Source organism: Bufo gargarizans, chromosome 6 (assembly GCF_014858855.1).
Source record: "Bufo gargarizans isolate SCDJY-AF-19 chromosome 6, ASM1485885v1, whole genome shotgun sequence".
Lineage (NCBI taxonomy): Eukaryota > Metazoa > Chordata > Amphibia > Anura > Bufonidae > Bufo > Bufo gargarizans.
In genome coordinates, this window is record NC_058085.1 from 287,221,757 (window position 1) to 287,241,902 (window position 20,146).

The 20,146-nt window shown below is 46.2% G+C and overlaps 1 protein-coding gene across 1 annotated transcript in view; it reads right to left on the bottom strand.

The window, feature by feature from the left end:
* Positions 1-491: 491 nt before the first annotated feature.
* The window catches only part of NKAIN4 (sodium/potassium transporting ATPase interacting 4), a 79,760-nt gene continuing 60,105 nt past the window's right edge, over positions 492-20,146 (bottom strand). Inside the window, exon 7 of the mRNA XM_044300252.1 lies at positions 492-1,061. Coding sequence (XP_044156187.1) covers positions 1,052-1,061 — 10 coding nt within the window. The 3' untranslated portion in view covers positions 492-1,051. The remainder of the gene's footprint in view (positions 1,062-20,146) is intronic.

Sequence of the window (20,146 nt, forward strand, 5' to 3'; positions counted from 1 at the left end):
TCATGAAATATGCACCGAAACATATAAAGCTGCAAGCTTTTTTTGTGGTTTTTGGTCTAGATTTTGTTTCATACCCACGATCAACCTGGTGCAGATTTGAAAATCTGCATGGAAGAAAAGTGTACATGAGATCTGTTAGATCTTGGTCATTTTGGTGGTACTGTATTGCGCTGCAGTTTTACAGTGTAAAAATTAACTCATGTAATTTCACAACTTGAGCAGAAACTCCAACTCCAGTAGATCTGCCAAACTGGGGTCGCTGATCAAGGACGTGCCCATATTGGCACCAAGCCCTGTCACCCATCCATGATGACTTTTCTATTCCACCCCCACCCCTGTAAATTAAATTCCAGAGCATATCCTAGCAACAATGTCTTGTCAGTGGTTTTCACGGAGCTATAGCCTATAATGGATATGAGGCGTACATTCTTGGTGGTCTGTGCTTTTCTGACACGTGAAAGAGGCCTAAAGAAAATAAAATGGCAAGGGTAGTGACGTTAATAGAATTAAGTTCACAACTGGATATCAATTTAATTAAATTTTTTATCAGCCTTAGCTTTCAGGGAGAGAAAAAAATGTAATTGCCTATTGAGAGGGGGGGAAAAAAGTAGAAATCTAACCATGGCTGTGGAGAAGTGTCTTGGCTACCCCGGCATGCCTGGGCACTGAGGACTACTGGGTCTTAGTCTGTTCCACCATTGTCCACATACTGTACTATTCCTGGGACGAACCTTTCGTAATTGCATTTCTAATGGAGAAGATGTTGGGATGAGGCAGATGAGATCACAGGTGGACAAGTCTTGACCTCCCACTTTTAGTATGGCATGAGTCAGAGCTCGGCTGTACCGATGTGCATTCTCCCTGTATTCCACGATGGTTGTGTCCCGAAGTTTCTGTTGGCGCCATGAGCCAGCTCCAGTAGTCAGGTGTTATCCGATCAGTCTATACCTGATTCCAGTAAATAAGGAGCCTGCGTTATGCTGAAGGTCCCTGTGCCACTGGTGTCCTGCAGACGGTCAACCTCCCTGCACGTGGTGCTGCAGCATCTCATTTACGACGGCCTGGAGCAGAGAAATACAAATCAGACAAAACAGTAATATTCTGAATATGCTGCACTGTTAGTTCTTTGAAGACAGTAGTAATATTTTACATAGGAAGCAGTATTATAGTAGTTAATTATTGTGCATAGGAGGCAGTACTATAGTTAAAAAAAATATACAATGCAACAGCTCTCTGCAAACCAAATAAAGTATTCTAATGCTATGCTTATTAAGTAAATTTGATATTCTTAACAAATACATTTTGTACAAAATTATTTGGGTCTGTCTGCCACACGTCAAGGCGATCTCTGTAAGACAGGAACCCAACACTAAATTCTACCTGTTATGTGCCATAATGGCTATCATGAAATTCAGGGAGTGCAGGTTCCACATGCATGTTGGGCCCACTCTGATTTGTCATTTTTGGTGCCGAAATGGCTTCTATTATATACAAGACATGCACGCCGAGCCCACTCCATACCTCTCCTTGTGCCAAATGGCCTCCAATGAATGCAATGAGAATCCACCCTATACCTCTCCTGGTGCCAAAAGGCTTCCAGGGAGAGCAGGCTACAGCTTTATACTTACACTAATTAAAATCAGCCTATGGGTCAGACGGTTCACGACTGAATAGAGTCAGCCACACCTCTGGTTCAAACTGCAAAGAAGTCGGTACATCCCAATACGCAGGTGCACGTTGCCATAATTAGTGTAAGGCCTCATGCACACGGCCATTCCGTTTTTTGCGGTCTGCAAATTGCCACCCGTGTGCCTTCTGCAATTTGCAGAACGGAACAGTCGGCCCAATGAAGAAATGCCTATTCTTGTCCACAAAACGGACAAGAATAGAACATGTTATTTATTTTTTTTGCAGGGCCACGGAACGGAGTGCTGTCTGCATCTTTCGCAGCCCCATTGAAGTGAATGGGTCCGCATCCAAGCTGCAAAAACTGCGGCTTGGATGTGGACCAGAACAATGGTCGTGTGCATGAGGCCTAAATATAAAGCTTAGCCTGCTCTCCCTGCACTCGCTAGAAGCCACAGGAGAAGTATAGAGTGGACTCTCACTGCATTCATTGGAGGCCATTTGGCACCAGGAGAGGTATGGCGTGGGCTCGGCATGCATGTTGGTACCTGCATTTCTTGTATTTAATGGAGGCCATTTTGGCACCAAAAATGACAAATCAGAGTGGGCCCAACATGCATGTGGAACCTGCACTCCCCAAATTTTATGATGGCACATAACAGGTAGAATATAGTAGTTGTACTCTTGTGGATAGGAGCAGTATTATAGTAGTTAGAAGTGAATCATTCATGCTGATCAGCTGTCCCCCACTGGATGTAGCAGTGAAAACAGCCCTGTACATCCTAAACTTGTGACTGTATGGCTCCTTTCACACGGGCGAGTTTTCCGCACAGGTGCAATGCGTGAGGTGAACACATTGCACCCGCACTGAATCCAGACCCATTCATTTCTATGGGGCAGTGCAAATCACTTGTGCATTGCATAAAAATCGCAGCATGCTCTATATTCTGCATTTTTCGCGCAACGCAGGCCCCATAGAAATGAATGGGGCTGCGTGAAAATCAAAAGCATCCGCAAGCAAGTGCGGATGCGGTGCGATTTTCACGCATGGTTTCTGGGTGATGATTGGGATGGGGACCCGATCATTATTATTTTCCCTTATAAGGGAAAATAATAGCATTCTTAATACAGAATGCTAAGTAAATTAGGGATGGAGGGGTTAAAAAAAGAAAAACTTATTCAACTCGCCTCATCCACCTGTTCGCGCTACCCGTCTCATCTTCTTTCTTCTTCTTTGAAGACCTGGGAGGAAAAGGACCTTTGGTGACTTCACTGTGCTCATTACATGGTATATCACCGTGGTGATGGACCATGTGATGAGAGTAGTGACGTCACCAAAGGTCCTTTTCCTCCCAGGTCATCAAAGAAGAAGAAAGAAGATGAGACGGGCAGCGCGAACAAGTGGATGAGGTGAGTTGAATACGTTTTTCTTTTTTTTTAACCCCTCCATCCCTAATTTACTTAGTATTCGGTATTAAGAATGCTATTATTTTCCCTTATAACAATGTTATAAGGGAAAATATTAAAATCTACAGAATACCTAACCCAAACCCGAACTTCAATGAAGAAGTCCGGGTTTGGGTCTGTGTACCACATTCAGTTTTTTCTCACACGCTTGCAAAAAGGCATTGCACTCGCGTGGAAAAACTAAAGGCGGCAAAGCAATCGCATACAAAACTAACCCGCATCCTATCTGGCCCTATCCAGTTCTCACAATGTCTATAACCTGAATTGTTTGCTTGTAATTACACTAATGAGACCCTCCCCATACAGCCACACAACAAAATCATTGTTTTACTCCTGAAAAGGGCCATTTCCTCTATACGTGATGAATTATCTGGAGAAGGGGTATGGTCCATGTCAAATTAATACAATGATGAGTGGAGAGCAGAGGATAGGACATCAATATTCTGAGCATAGAAACCCCTTTATGAAACTTTCCATCCCCTGTGCTGCCCTTCTAGAATTGTATTCATGAATGAGGAGCTCATGATGCACAGTACAATAGGACTCAGCCGGCTGTGGTGGTTCTGTAATCGTTAATTTCTAACGATAATTTGTTTTCCCTTAGTCCTAACAGCAGCACAGATGGGGTTAACTGCCCCCCGTGGACTGGTAGGACCGGCGGAATTTTTAATGAGCCCAAAGACTTAAACCAATAAAAGAACTCCAGCTCCCTTAAAGGGAGGGGTTCATCCCCCAGCCCACCGTGTATGTCACAAGAAAAAAAGTACCTTAGGGCGGGAAATTTGTGTGCTGCTGTTAGGACTAAGGGAAAACAAATTATCGTTAGAAATTAACGATTCCCTTACGTCCTACCAGCAGCACAGATGGGGAGATAGCAAGAAGAATCCCCTAGGGAGGGTCCTCATGCTCGGCAGAAGTAAGGACTGTCTGCCCAAAGGCCGAGAACTCAGATATCCTAGCATCGATCCTATAATGGGAGATGAAGGTAGACTCCGAGCTCCAGGAAGCTGCCTTGCAGATCAACTCTAGGGGGAGAAGATTTCTTTCCGCCACAGAGGTAGCTACGGCCCTTGTAGAATGGGCCCTCACAAACTCCGGAGGATCTAAGGCTTGGGAAATGAAGGCTTCCCTAATGGCTTCCTTAACCCAGCGACTAATGGTCGTCTTAGACGCTTTACGGCCTTTTGACTTACCGGCAAACAGGACAAAGAGATTTTCATCCATACTGAACTCTTTGGATCTATCCACAAAGATCTGAAGGCATCTAGCTATGTCCAGTGGATGTCGGACTGGAGCATCCGGGGAGGAGGCAGAGAGTAATACAGGAAGAGAGACTACCTGATTCATATTTTGAAAGGTAGAAACCTTAGGTCTAAAGTAAGGTATAAGGGTATGACGCGGAGAAAGTTTGAAGCTCCGAAACTCTTTTGGCCGAAGTTATGGCCAGAAGAAAAACCATCTTAAGTGTTAAGAGTTTAAAACTTGCCTCCTCCAAGGGTTCAAAGGGGGGAGATGCTAGCCCCCTAAGTACAACTGACAAATCCCATTGAGGAACGGGTCTCAGTATTGTAGGCTTCAATCTTTCCGCTCCTTTAAGGAAGTGCTTGATGAGCGGGTCCCGAGAATATGGTCTGTTAAGACAGGCCGAGATGGCAAATACTTGGACCTTCAGGGTAGAAGGGGAGAGACCTCTGTCTATCCCATCCTGAAGGAACTGTAGGATCGCTGCGAGGGGTGGATCTGCAAATGCCACCTGATTGGAGCTACACCAAGAGGTGAAGATCCTCATAATCCGTGAGTAGGCCTTTCTGGTAGACTCTGCTCTGGAATGCGATAATGTTCTCAGGACCAACTCAGAGAGCCCTTCTACTCTGGGAAGGGACTGGTCAACCTCCAGGCTGTCAGGTTGAATCTGTGCAGATCTGGGCAGAGATGAGTGTCCCACGACACCAGGGTCTGCTCCGGGGGGAGTCTCCAATATTGTCCCCGACTCATCTGAATGAGCTGGGTAAACCAGGATCTCCTGGGCCAAAACGGTATGATGGCTATTACCGAGGCCTGATCCTGACGGATTTTCATCAATACCCTCGGGATCATGGAAAAGGGAGGGAAGATGTACGCCAGCCTGAACCTCCACGGTATTGTCAGAGCATCTATCGCCAGGGGGTTGTCCTCCCTGTAACTGGAACAGAACCTCTGTACCTTGGCGTTGAACTTGGTTGCCATGAGATCCACCTCTGGCATCCCCCACCTGAGGACTAATTGTTTGAAGATCTCCGGATGTAATGACCATTCCATGGTCGGTAGGCCGCGACTTAGGCGGTCCGCGATGACATTGAGGGAGCCTCTGATGTGAGTGGCGGATAGATGGGATAGGTTCAGCTCTGCCCACCGAAGAATTACCCCAATCTCTAAAAGAAGGGGTACAGATCTTGTGCCTCCCTGCTTGTTTATATAAAGCACGGCAGTCATATTGTCTGACTGGACTTTCACTGCTTTGCCCCGAATTCGAGGGGCGAAGTGAAGGAGGGCTAGCCGGATAGCACGCATCTCGCGGAGGTTTGAAGAAAGATGCCGCTCCTGAGGAGACCAGGATCCCCGAACTGGGGACCCGTCTAGATGAGCGCCCCAGCCTACAAGGGACGCGTCCGTGGTCAATATGAGCCAAGCTGGTTGGGTCATAGACTTCCCTTCTGGTAGATGGAACCACCATCTGAGGGAATTCCGGGATTGGTTGGATAGGGAGCACAGGGAATCTAGCCCCTTGGGGCTGCCGTTCCATTTGCTTAAGACCTCCGATTGAAGAGGTCGGAGGTGCCATAAAGCCCAAGGGACTGCATCCGCAGCCGCTGACATGAGCCCCACCATCTTCATGAGGGTCCGTATGGAGACTCGTCGTGGTACGTAAAAGAACCTTGCTAGGTCCTGAATCCGCATTCTTCTTTCTGGTGTCAACTGGAGGGACATCTGCAGAGAGTCGATTATGAATCCCAGATAATGGATAGAAGTCGAAGGGCTCACGCTCGACTTCGACCAGTTGACCATCCAGCCTAGGCGGAGCAGAAAAGAAATTGCGACATGAAGATGGTGGGAAAGTAGAGGGACTGAGGGAGCTAGAAGAAGCCAGTCGTCCAGGTAAGGGACAATGGTCAGACCTTGGAGTCTCAATGCTGCCACAACCGATACTACCACCTTGGTGAAGATCAGGGGGGCAGACGAGATTCCGAAGGGAAGGGCGGCAAACTGGAAATGTTTGCACACTCCTGATATCTGGACCGCGATCCTGAGAAACTTCCGGGAGGAAGTATGGATCGGGATGTGGAGGTAAGCATCTTTGAGGTCCAGAGTAGCCATCACATCCCCAGGGTTGAGGAGGTGGCTGACTGACCTTATGGTTTCCATGCGGAACCTGGTCCTTCTTATGAAACGATTGAGAAATCTCAAATCTATAATCATCCGAAGATCTCCTGTCTTTTTGGGTACCAGGAATACTGGAGAATAAATCCCTAGACCCTTCTCCCCTGCCGGTACCTCCTCCAGGGCTCCCTTGGAAAGGTAGTCTTGGATATAGGCTTCCAAGACCCTTTGCCTGGTTGGCAAAAAACTGCGTGTGGCAATGAATCTTCCTGGGGGGGGGGGGAGAAATAAGGTCTATTAGATAGCCGACGGCTACTATATTTTGGACCCAGGGGTCCCGGATTTCCTGGGCCCATACGTGGCTGAAGAAGCGAAGACGCCCCCCCACAGAAAGGTGGGGGAGGGGTACGGGAAAATCCAGAGGCGTAACGGCAGGGATAGCAGGGTTTATCCAAGAGCCTCTGAGAGGCCCATAGTCAGGAGGGCTTTGCCTCCCTGGTGGGTTTGCGGGAACGCCTAGAAAACTTTCTAGGCGGCCCCCCCCAATCTTTACGTCCCTGCTGTCCTGGTCGGCCTCCGCGGGCTTGTCTTCCCCTGCCTCGAAAGGGCTGTTGGGGAAGGCTCTTCCCCTTTTTGTCTGATAGACCCTCCATGATGGTGTCTAGCTCAGATCCGAATAGACGGTTCGGTTCAAAGGGGAGCCCACAGAGGTTATATTTGGACGCGTTATCCGCGTTCCAAGGTTTGAGCCACAGAGGTCTCCTGGCGGCAGACACTAAAGCCATAGTCTTGGCCGCCAACTTTAATTGGAGTTGGGCTGTGTCACAGAGAAAATCCATGGCTAGGTTGACGGACTTAAAGGCAGCGAGGATATCGTCACGAGAGACACTCTGGTCAACATCCGTCTGGATCTGGTTCAGCTTGGTTCTGAGGAAGGAGGAGACCTCTGTGGCAGCAATAGAAGTCGAGGCCGAGGCTGCGGCCGCCGAGTAACCTCTTCTGAGGGTGCACTCTGCCCTCCTATCTAGGGGGTCCTGCAGGCTAGACCCATCGTCTGCAGGGACCAGAGTGCGCCTGGACAACTTGGCAATCGCCATGTCCACCTTAGGAATGGAACCCCATGATTCCACTAAGGGTATAGCCATAGGAAACATTAGTTTAAACTTCCTGGTAAGGACTGGGCCTTTTTCTGGCTTTTTCCACTCCGTGCGCATCACAGAGAGAAGGGTCTCATCTGCCCTAAAGACCCGCTGGGTCCGGCAGGCGGGATCGGAAGACTCCCCTACGTCAACATCACGGTCCCCCGACCTGATGGACCTTAGAAGCTTCTGGGTCTTTTCCGTTGGAAAGAAGCCAGAAGTCGCTTCTTCCTCATCCGAGGAAGATGACCCCACAGAAAGGGGCATAGGCCTATCGGTGGGGGCGGGCACCTCCATAGGTATATGGGAGGGAACGGGTAGTCTCTCGTTAAGGAGACTTACGACCCCCTTAATGGAGTCGTCGACGTAAGTCTTAGCCCACTGGTACATATCCTGCATTGAAGGTTCTGTAGCAGTGGCGGAACGACAGCTGTTACATCTAGAAAATGGGCAGCTGTCCTCAAGAGGCGTATTGCAATCATAGCAAGCCAGGTGTCTCCTCTTGGTGGCTGATTTCCGTGGCTGATCGGGCTCTGCAGGAGAGGCCATAGCTACAAGGAAACAAAAGGAGAGGAATTTAAACATCATAAAAAATGGAAATAAAGAAAAAACCCTCCAGATTAGCACGAACCAGAGGAGAGAACAAAGATAGCTGAAAGCAAAAAGACCGGTCTGAAGGCAATGTCTCACAAATGACAGGAGACTCTGGAGCTAGCTTGTTAAAGCAGCGCAACCAGAGACCGACTGAGGGAATCAGGGAGCTTAAATAGAATAGCTCCGCCCAGGGGAGTGGTGAAGTTCAGTGGCTAAACCTCCTCCTAAACACAGCTATACAAAACAGCCTTCCCTTGTTAAAAAAGGGGAAAGAAAGGCCTAAGCCTATGTGAGAGTGTCCCCCACATCCACCTATTCCCCCCTGCGCAAGAAAAAAACGGCCGTAAAAAACGTTCGGCCGACGCCGGGGAAACCGGAAGTGACGTCGCGGCTAGGGCCGCGTCACTTCCGGTCATGGCGGCGCCCAGGCAAAACTTATCAGCGGAGCGCTGCCGGCTATCGCAGGGGAGATGACGGAGGGAGGACATGTGAGCATGGAAACCACACTACAATGGGGCGCAAATATAAGCGCATCTCAAATAAGGGACTAAAGGAGACCCTCTCAGGTCAGCACGCTAACGTCCCAAACCCCTGTTAAAAAAATAAACCCGGGAGAAGACTCGCCAGTCCACCTGTCCAAAGGACAGAAAAAAACACGGTGGGCTGGGGGATGAACCCCTCCCTTTAAGGGAGCTGGAGTTCTTTTATTGGTTTAAGTCTTTGGGCTCATTAAAAATTCCGCCGGTCCTACCAGTCCACGGGGGGCAGTTAACCCCATCTGTGCTGCTGGTAGGACGTAAGGGAATAAAATATTCTGAGGTTGTATGGACCTGTGATACTACCATGTGCATGCTCTTATACAAAACCTGTATTTAACCACTTGAATTCACACTGTACCATCCACAGGATTCACTCTTACTAAGCAGACTAACTGTGTGTGTATTCCCATTAATCATACCCATGAGTCAAGACATCGATGGCACATCTTAGCATGGCAGCAGTGGTACCAGCCATTTATCAAGCTTTCCCCAGATGAGGATGACATGATCGATATTTAATCTCCGGCATGGAAAGGTATAATGAAGCCCTTACCAAGTGTTATCATTCTCCGGGAATGACAGGAATCATATTCACAGCCTATTAATCATTGCCTAAGTGCTCCCCCAGCTCCTGATTTGCACATTTAAGAGTATGTCTACCTGTAACCGCCATCTTGCAGCTACATAAAAAGATGTTACTGCAGCCGACTTACTAATTCTGTATGTGGTGTAAACGTAGACTATCATAAGGCCATATCCTGGATGCGGGATTCTGTATTGGGCTCCATATAAAGGAGAGCCATTAGGGGTTCAGAGATGGGGGAGCATTATTAAATGGCATGGAAGGTTTCTGTTATAATGAGAGGCCTAAAAATTTGGGCTTGTTTATTATTAAAAAAAAGACGCCTTAGACGTAATCTCATTTAGGCCTCATGCACGCGAACGTTGTTTTGATCCGCATCCGAGCCGCAGTTTTTGCGGCTTGGATGCGGACCCATTCACTTCAATGGGGCCGCAAAAGATGTGGACAGCACTCCGTGTGCTGTCTGCATCCGTTGCTCCGTTGCGTGGTCCGCAAAAAAATAAATAACCTGTCCTATTCTTGTCCGTTTGGCGGACAAGAAAAGGCAGTTATATTAATGGCTGTCCGGGTTTTGTGGATCCGCAATTTGCAGACCGCAAAACACACAACGGTCGTGTGCATGAGGCCTTACATGGATAAATACATGTATGGTCGGTACAAAGAACTGGCACAGAATTTATTCATGCCAAGGACTTTACAAAGGATCAGGGGGACATATATTGCATGTGGGCAAAAAGGCGATTAAGGGTACTTTCACACTTGCATTTTTCTATTCCGGCATAGCGTTCTGTCCTAGGGGCTCAATACCGGAAAATAACTGATCAGTTTTATCCTAATGCATTCTGAATGGAGAGCAATCAGTTCAGGATGCATCAGGACGTCTTCAGTTCAGTCTTTTTGACTTTTCAGGACGGAGATAATACCGCAGCATCCGGAACACATTGAAATGTATTAGTGCCGGATCCGGCATTAAAAATACCGCAATGCCGGATCCGTCCTTCTGGTCTGCGCATGTGCAGATCTTAAAAAATGTGAAAAAAAATATATAGAAACGGATCCGTTTGTCTGTATGACAAACGGATCCGCTCTTGCAATGCATTTGTGAGATGAATCCGCATCCGAATCCGTCTACAAATGCTGTCCTTTGTAAGGAGATTGCCGGATCACTCTGCCGTAAATGTGAAAGTAGCCTTAGACGTCAGTACAGGAAGGGATTCTTTATGCCCCTTTCACATGACTGAGTTTTCCATGTGGGTGCAATGCATGACGTGAACGCATAGCACCCGCACCGAATCCTGACCCATTCATTTTATTGGGTCTGTGTATATGAGCGTTTTTTTTTCACATGTTCTATATTCGGCGTTTTTCACGCAGCCCTGGCCCCATAGTACCCTTTCACACTGTCGAGTATTCTGCGCGGGTGCCATGCGTGAGGTGAACGCATAGCACCCGCACTGAATCTTGACCCATTCATTTCAATGGGGCTGTGTACATTAGCGATGTTTTTCATGCATCACTTGTGCGTTGCGTGAAAATCGCAGCATGTTCTATATTCTGCGTTTGCAGGCCCCATAGAAATGAATGGGGCTGCGTGAAAAACTTGCTTGCGAATGCGATGCGATTTTCACGCATGGTTGCTAAAGAGACGAGGGATGAGCGACCCAGGACCCCATTCACTTTATTATTTTCCATTATAACATGGTTATAATGGAAAATAATAGCATTCTTTAATACAGAATGAAAAGTCCAATGTCAATTGAGGGTTAAAAAATAATAAAAACATTACTCACCTCATCCACTTGATCGCGCAGTCTGGATCCTCTTCTTTGTTCTTCTTGAAGGACCTGCAAAAGAACCTTCGCTGATGTCATTGCGTTCACCACGTGGTGAGTGCGGTGACGTAAGCGCAGGTCATGCTGAATGAAGATAGAAGGATTTTCTATCTTCATTCAGCAGGACCTGCGCTGACGTCACCACGTTATGAGCGCGATTACGTCATCAAAGGTCCTTTTGCAGATCCTGAAAGAAGAAGAAAGAAGACGATGCCGGCTGCGCGATCAAGTGGATGAGCTGAGTAATTTATTATTATTTTTTTAACCCCTCAAGCAACATTTTAGTAAGCATTCTGTATTAAGAATGCTATTATTTTTCTTTATAACCATGTTATAAGGGAAAATAATACAGTAAATTGACTTTTATCAATTTATGAACATCATCTCCTAGCAACCATGGGTGAAAATCGCATTGCATCCGCATTTGCTTGCGGATGCTATGCCATTTTCACGCAGCCCCATTCATTTCTATGGAGCCTGGGTTACGTGCAAAACGCAAAATATAGAACATGCTGTGATTATCACGCAATGCACAAGTGATGCGTGAAAATCACCGCTCATCTGCACAGCCCCATGGAAGGGAATAGGTCCGGATTCAGTGCGAGTGCAATGCGTTCACCTCACGCATTGCACCTGCGCGGAATTCTCGCCCGTGTGAAAGGGGCCTTAGATTTCTCAAACTGTGGAATGCCCCAAGAAGTAGTAATTGCAGATACAATGGCAGCATTTAACCTCTTAAGGACACATGACGTACCGGTACGTGATGTATGGTTCCGATCACTGCCGCCAGGCGGGCGGTGATCGGAACCCAGTGCCTGCTCAAATCATTGAGCAGGCACCTAGGCTAAATGCGCCGGGGGGTCCTGTGACCCCCCCATGTTGGCGATCGCAGAAAACCGCAGGTCAATTCAGACCTGCGGTTTTCTGCGTTTCCGGGTTATTCGGGTCTCTGAGGACCTGATAACCCGGAACAGGATGGTGATGGTGGTGTGATTTCACCCCACCAATCACCATCCAGCGATCCTGAGTGGTGATGGTGACATCACCACTCAGGATCGCTTTCTGATTGGTCTGTGGGCGGTCCGGCGGCAGATTCAAAAGAGGCAGGCGCTCCTCTCCTCCTCCTTTTGTGTTCCGGAGCCGAGGAGAGAGGAGCTGCCTGCACTTGTGTCCGCCATCACTGCCAGCACCCCGATCTGTGCCCCTAGCACCCCATCAGGTACATAGGGACAGCATAGGGAAAGTTTGGGTTAGGCAGGGGAAAAAAAGGGAAAGTTCGTTTCTGAACTTTCTGAACTTTTTATTGCATCACCCTACGTTAGGGTGTCTGGGGTCCACAGCACAGCTGTGTGACCCTAGACCCCCCCAGGGGTGCTGCTGCTTGCCCTCCCCCCCACACACACACTTTTTTTGGGGTGCAGGATTTTTTTTTGTGTATGCTGACTGTGGCCGGCACTCTTAGCGTCCGGCCACTGTTAGCACATCGCACACCCCACCGCTGATCAACTTCGGACGGTTGATCTGCGGTTTAGATTTTTTATTTTTTTTAGTTTTAGGGTTAAGTCCGCGAACACCCGTGCCCCCACACACACGCACATACACACGCAGACACACACTTCCCTATGGCCCGCTGGACGTTCTCTGCCGAGGAGGCATACGCCCAGATTGCCTCCGACTCAGAGAGTCCCAGTGAGGACGAGGATGACCCCACATTCCTGTTATCATCCGCGTCCTCCTCATCATCTAGCGATGATGATGAGCCCCCAAGGCGGCGGAGACGCCGCCAGGCGGAGCAAGGGGACCGCCATGTTAGGGACTCTGTGGCCCAGCCTAGTACGAGCAGCCCTGGGGCTCGTACTGGTTTCCCGGCCCACCAGTTAAATCCACCGGAGCACCCTGCCGGTGAACTTGTCTGGTGTAGCCCAGAGCGATACGAGCCCGTGATTCCTGATTTTGTAGGCCAATCAGGAATCCAGATTTCCACAGTGGGCTACACTGAATATGACTTTTTTTGTAATTTTTTTCAGTGACCCACTGGTAAATCTGATGGTGGAGCAGACGAATCTGTACACCCAACAGTTCATCGCTCAACACCCGGGCTCCTTTTTGGCCAGGCCCGGTGGCTGGACGCCGGTCAGTGCAGCCGAAATGAGGACATTTTGGGGCCTCGTGCTGCATATGGGCCTGGTCAAGAAACCCAGTGTCAGGCTGTACTGGAGTAGGGACGTCCTATACCAGACCCCACTTTACAGTACGGCCATGACACGCTCCCGGTTTGAGGCCATCCGGAAATGTCTGCATTATTCCGATAATGCAGCATGCCCCCCCCCCCCCCCCCCCGAGGTGATCCTGCCCATGACCGTCTGTATAAGATATGGCCGGTCATCGATCACTTTGGGGCCAAATTCATGGAGGCCTATGTACCTGGAAGAGAGGTCGCGGTTGATGAGTCTCTCATTGCGTTCAAGGGGATACTCATTTTCCGCCAGTATGTGCCCTCCAAGTGGGCGAGGTATGGCATGAAGCTATACAAAATTTGTGAGAGTACCTCAGGGTACACTTACAAATTTAGTATATACGAGGGGCGAGATTCCCGGATTTAACCCCCAGAATGTCCCCCCCACTCTGGGTGTTATCGGGAAACTTGTGTGGGACCTTATGTACCCACTGCTGGATAAGGGTTACCACCTGTACGTGGATAACTTTTATACCAGTATCCCCTTGTTCCAGTCCCTTTCCGCCAGATCCACGTTCGCTTGTGGGACCGTGCGGAAAAATCAACGCGGCCTCCCTGCCTTCCCCCTCCAGGTACCTATCCCCAGGGGTGAGACCCGTGCCCTTACCAGTGGAAACCTGTTGCTGGTCAGGTATAAGGACAAGAGGGATGTCCTTGTACTGTCCACAATTCATGGTAACGGCATCACCCCTGTCCCTGTGCGAGGTACCGCGGCAACGGTCCTCAAGCCCGATTGTATCGTCGCCTACAATCGGTATATGGGAGGAGTTGATCTCTCTGATCAAGTCCTCAAGCCATATAACGCCATGCGCAAAACCCGGGCATGGTACAAAAAAGTTGCGGTCTACTTGGTGCAGGTTGCCATGTACAACTCTTTTGTACTATCCCGAAGCGCTGGCAGCACAGGGACATTCCTCCAGTTCTATGAGGCAGTCCTCAAGGCCCTGATCTTTTTGGACCGGGAAAGAGCAGGCCGGAGTACCTCGGGAACTGTAGGCGCCCGGATCGTCCCTGGCCAACACTTTCCAGGTGTGGTCCCCCATACTGGAAAGAAGGGACGTACCCAAAAAAGGTGCAGAGTGTGTCACAGGAGGGGGATACGGAAGGACACCACTACTTAATGTGACACGTGCCCCGATCATCCGGGCCTCTGCATTGACGGTTGCTTCAGGGAGTATCACACTTCCATGGAGTACTAAATTTAATATCCCAATTTAGCACTGACATCGGATAAAAAAAACTGGCTCTCAGACTTGAGACACCCAAAAAAACTAAAATAATTAATTAAAGTAGACATATTTAGGTATCGCCGTGTCTGTAATAATCTCCTCTATAAAAATACCCTATGACCTAACCCCCCAGATTAACACGGTCAAGGGAAAAAAAAAGAAAGAAAAGTTTTTTTTTGTCATCTTACATAACAAAAAATGTAATAGCAAGCGATCAAAAAGTCATATAGCCCCCAAAATAGTGCCAATAAAACAGTCTGCTCGTCCCGCAAAAAATGAGCCCCCACATAAGATAATCTGATAAAAAATAAATTAAAAAAAATGACACTTAGACTTTAGAGATACAAAAAATTTATTTTTGTATCAAAAAGGATAATATAGTCAAAAACCTAAATAATTGTAAAAAAAATAGACTTATTAGGTATCGCCGCATCCGTAAGATTCTCCTCTATAAAAATATCCCATGACCTAACCCCTCAGATTAACACGGTTAGAAAAAAAAAAAAACGGTGCCAAAAACACAATTTTGGGCACTTTTCCATTTCAATCCGTTTTTCCGGTAACAAAACAAGGGTTAACAACCAAACAAAAGTTTATATTTATTACCCTGATACTGCAGTTTACAGAAATGCCACATTTGTGGTCGTAAACTGCTGTATCAGTAAAAGGGAGGCCGCAAAAGGAAAGGACCGACATGATTTCTGGAAGGCCGATTTTGATGGCCTTTTTTATTGACACCATGTCCCTTTTGAAGCCCCCCTGATGCCCCCTAGAGTAAAAACTCCGTAAAAGTGACCCCATCTAAGAAACTACACCCCTCAAGGTATACAAACTTTATTAACCCTTTAGGTGTTCCTCAACAGTTAACGGCAAATGGAGATGAAATTTCAGAATTTCAATTTATGGTAACCTTGCCTCACAAAAATGTAATATGGAGCAACCAAAAATCATATTTACCCTAAAAATAGTCCCCAAAAAAATGCCACCTTATTCTGTAGTTTCCAAAATGGGGTCACTTTTAGGGAGTTTCTACTCCAGGGGTGCATCAGGGGGCTTGAAACAGGACACGGTGTAAATAAACCGGTCCATAAAAATCAGCCCTCTAAAAACCAAACAGCGCACCTTTCACTCTACGCCACGCTGTGTGGCCGTACAGTAGTTTACGGCCACATATTGGGTGTTTCTGTAAACGGTAGATTCAGGGCAATAAAGATACAGTCTTGTTTGGCTGTTAACCCTTGCTTTGTTAGTGGAAAAAATGGGTTAAAATGGAAAATAAGGCAAAAAAATGAAATTTTCAAATTTCATCCCCATTTGCCAATAACTCTTGTGCAAAACCTAAAGGGTTAACGACGTATGTAAAATCAGTTTTGAATACCTTGAGGGGTGTACTTTCTTATATGGGGTCACTTTTAGGGAGTTTCTGCTCTAGGGGTGCATCAGGGGGCTTCAAATGGGACATGGTGTAAATAAACCAGTCCATAAAAATCAACCCTCCAAAAACCAAGCGGCGCACCTTTCCCTCTACGCCCCGCTGTGTGGCCGTACAGTAGTTTACGGCCACATATTGGGTGTTTCTGTAAACGGCAGAGTCAGGGCAATAAAGATACGGGGCCAGATTTATCACGACTCTGACAGCTCACTCCACTTTCACATATGGCTAAAGTCAGTTTTAGCCAAGTCAGATTTATGATCGCCCCTTTAAGACTGTAATAAATGTGGTTTGACGGTAGCAGTTTATCAGTCAGTAAGCTGCTTTACAAAAGTCGCACGTTTTTATGGAAAAGTCGCATGTTCTATTAAAAAGTCTCATAAGATAAGCATGGTCCTCACTGGAGTGAAGTTGCGACTTTTTTGCGACTTTTTTGCGACTTTTTAAAAAAGTCCCAATAGTAAATCTGTCTAGAGATTCATCTACATACGAAAACACGCCCACTTTTAGAAAACTGGCGAGCACAGTGCAGAGCAGAAAAAAGTCGCAAATTTGTGCGCAGTTTTAGCCTTTGGGACTTTTTTGCGACTTTTCCACTCCACAAAAGTGACTTTGCCTAATGATATATCTGGCCCACAGTCTTGTTTGGCTGTTAACCCTTGCTTTGTTAGTGGAAAAAATGGGTTAAAATGGAAAATTAGACAAAAAAATTAAATTCTCAAATTTTATCCCCATTTGCCAATAACTGTTGTGCAACACCTAAAGGATTAACAACGTATGTAAAATCAGTTTTGAATACCTTGAGGGGTGTAGTTTCTTAGATGGGGTAATTTTTGGGTGGTTTCTATTATGTAAGTCTCGCAAAGTGACTTCAGACCTGAACTGGTCCCTAAAAATTTTATTTTTTTTAAATTCTGAAAAATTTCAAGATTTGCTTCTAAACTTCTAAGCCTTGTAACATCCCCAAAAAATAAAATATCAAACATGAAGTAGACATATGGGGAATGTAAAGTCATCACAATTTTTGGGGGTATTACTATGTATTACAGAAGTAGAGAAACTGAAACTTAGAAATTTGCTAATTTTTCAAATTTTTGGGTAAGTTAGGTATTATTTTGTGCAAAAATTAATAATTTTTTGACTTCATTTTACCAGTGTCATGAAGTACAATATGTGACGAAAAAAACTATCTCAGAACGGCCTGGATAAGTCAAAGCATTTTAAAGTTATCAGCACTTAAAGTGATAGTGGTCAGATTTGCAAAAATTGGCCTGGTCCTTAAGGTGAAATAAGGCTGTGTCCCTATGGGGTTAAAATAGGGTTGGGCCTAAATCTTTTTTTTTCTATGTCAGTATGTAGACAAGTGCATGTCAGTTGCTCATGTCCGATGATGAATCTGGTACCTGGTTAAACATTTTTGTCCAACTGTAGGCCGACTATTGGTTGTCGTACTCTGCGACAGACTTTTTCACCCATATTGTGGAGCAATTCTGCAGCAAACCGAGGCATCTTAAGCTACACCGCTGTCAAATATGTCCTCAGGATTTCTCTACAACTATTGCAAAATTGTGGCAATTTATGTCAAACTTTGGAGCAACGTCTAGGTGCACTCACTATTCTATTAGGGGAGTCACTGTGTACATACATTATTTATCCTCTACTGATCCTGAGTTACATCCTGTATTATATGCCAGAGCTGCACTCACGTTTCTGCTGGTGGAGTCACTGTGTCTATACATTGCATTACTTATCCTGAGTTACATCCTGTATTATACTCCAGAGCTGCACTCACTTTTCTGCTGGTGGAGTCACTGTTTACATACATTGTCTGGTCTGATGAAACTAATATTGAACTTTCTGACTTTAATTCTAAGCATCATGTCTAGAGGAAACAAGGCACTGCTCATCACCTGCCCAATCCTATCCCTACAGTGAAGAATGGTTGTGGTATGGGGTGTTTTTCAGTGGCTGGGACGGAGAGACTGGTCAGAGTTGAGGGAACGCTGATTATAGCAAAGTATAGTGATATTCTTAATGAAAAACCAAATCCAGAGTGCTTTGGACCTCAGACTGGGCAAAAGGTTCATTTTCCGACAAGACAACACAAGAGTGGGTTAGGGACAACTCTGTGAATGTCTTTGAGTGGCCCTGCCAGAGCCCTGACTTGAACCCAATCGGGCATCTCTGGAGAGACCTGAAAATGGCTGTCCACCGACGGTCCCCAACCAACCTAACAGAGCTTGAGAAGATCTGCGGAGAAGAATGGCAGAAAATCCCCAAATCCAGGCATACAAACCTTGTGGCATCACACCCAAGAAGACTGGAGGCTGTAACCGCACTAAGTACTTAGTAAAGGGTAGGGATTGACAGATATAGATTTTTTAGAGCTGATACCGATACCAATAACCTGTGAACTTTCAGGCCGATAGCCGATAATTTATACCGATATTTTATATCTTATAATATATATTATATTAGTTACTAGTCAATGAGGTGGTGGAAATTAGCATTTGGCACTAGTATATTATAAATGTAAATTATAAATTAATAAAGCCCTTAGTTGGTAGTTAATTTATAATTTACATTTATAATATACTAGTGCCAAATGCCAATTTCCACACCATCCCCCCCTTCCCCCCTCCTCACTGACTTTATTAACCTCTATCAGATTTTAGATCATCCCTTTAATAACCCCTATCAGACCTCAGATCATCCCTTTATTAACCCCTATCAGACCTCAGGTCATCCCTTTATTAACCCCTATCAGACCTCAGATCAGCCATTTATTAACCCCCATCAGACCTCAGATCAGCCCTTTATTAACCCCTATCAGACCTCAGATCAGCCCTTTATTAACCCCTATCAGACCTCAGATCAGCCATTTATTAACCCCTATCAGACCTCAGATCAGCCCTTTATTAACCCCTATCAGACCTCAGATCAGCCCTTTATTAACCCCTATCAGACCTCAGATCAGCCATTTATTAACCTCTATCAGACCTCAGATCAGCCCTTTATTTACCTCTATCAGACCTCAGATAAGACCTTTATAACCCTATCAGACCTCAGATAAGACCTTTATTAACCCCTATCAGACCTCAGATGAATAAAATAAAAAACTCCTCACCTCTCCTGCGCCGCGGCTCCTCTTCATCTCCGGGTCCGGCGTCTCGCTCCCCTGTGTTCTCCGGCCCGCGCTGCACTGTCACCTGACAGTGTGCAGCATCAGGTCATAGTGCACGCACTAGGTCCTGACGCTGTACAGGGTCAGGACAGTGCAGCGCTCACTCACCATAATGGAAGCGCTCACTAGTATTCGCTTTATACGCATTATCTGCATATCGGCCGATACAGATAACGTACAAAATCCTGAATATCGGCCGATAATATCGGTACTTCCGATAATCGGTCGATCCCTAGTAAAGGGTCTGAATATTTATGTCAAGATTTTAGTTTTTCCTTTTTAATAAATTAGCTAAGATTTTGAACATTCTGTTCTCACCTTCTCATTATGGGGTATTGAGTTTATATTAGCAGATGGCCGCAACATAACAAGATGTGAAAAAAGTGAAAGGGTCTGAAGACTTTCCGAATGCACTGTATACTCCAGAGCTGTTGAAAATCACTAATGCAAATGAAGGGGAAAGACTCGCCCTCATCCAAAATCTCTCAATGACACACTCAGGCACATTTAAAGGTGTGCATACCGTTTAAAGTAATTTCCATGTGTGCTCTGCGAGCAACTGTTTGGTTTTTCTTGACAAAAATTCTATAAAAAATATCTGAATAAAAAAAAAAAGAAGCAATTTCCATGCCAGGCTAGAGAACCAATGACCATACACAGTAGAGGACCATGCTAGGCATTTGTGATATCCTAGAACATAAAGTTACCAGGCCTACAGAAGAATGAAGTCATCTTCTAACCCCATACATTATTATCAATTAAAGTGACACTGATGGGACCATATATATTGCAGCTTCTTTGTTCCTCGCACTTTATTGATTTTTCTTGTTCACATTGGAATATTGACTGACTATTGGAAGCTGACAAAACAGCCATGGACCGCAGTAGGGTAGTAGTGCAGGGTGTCCAGGTCATCTGCTTCTCACTG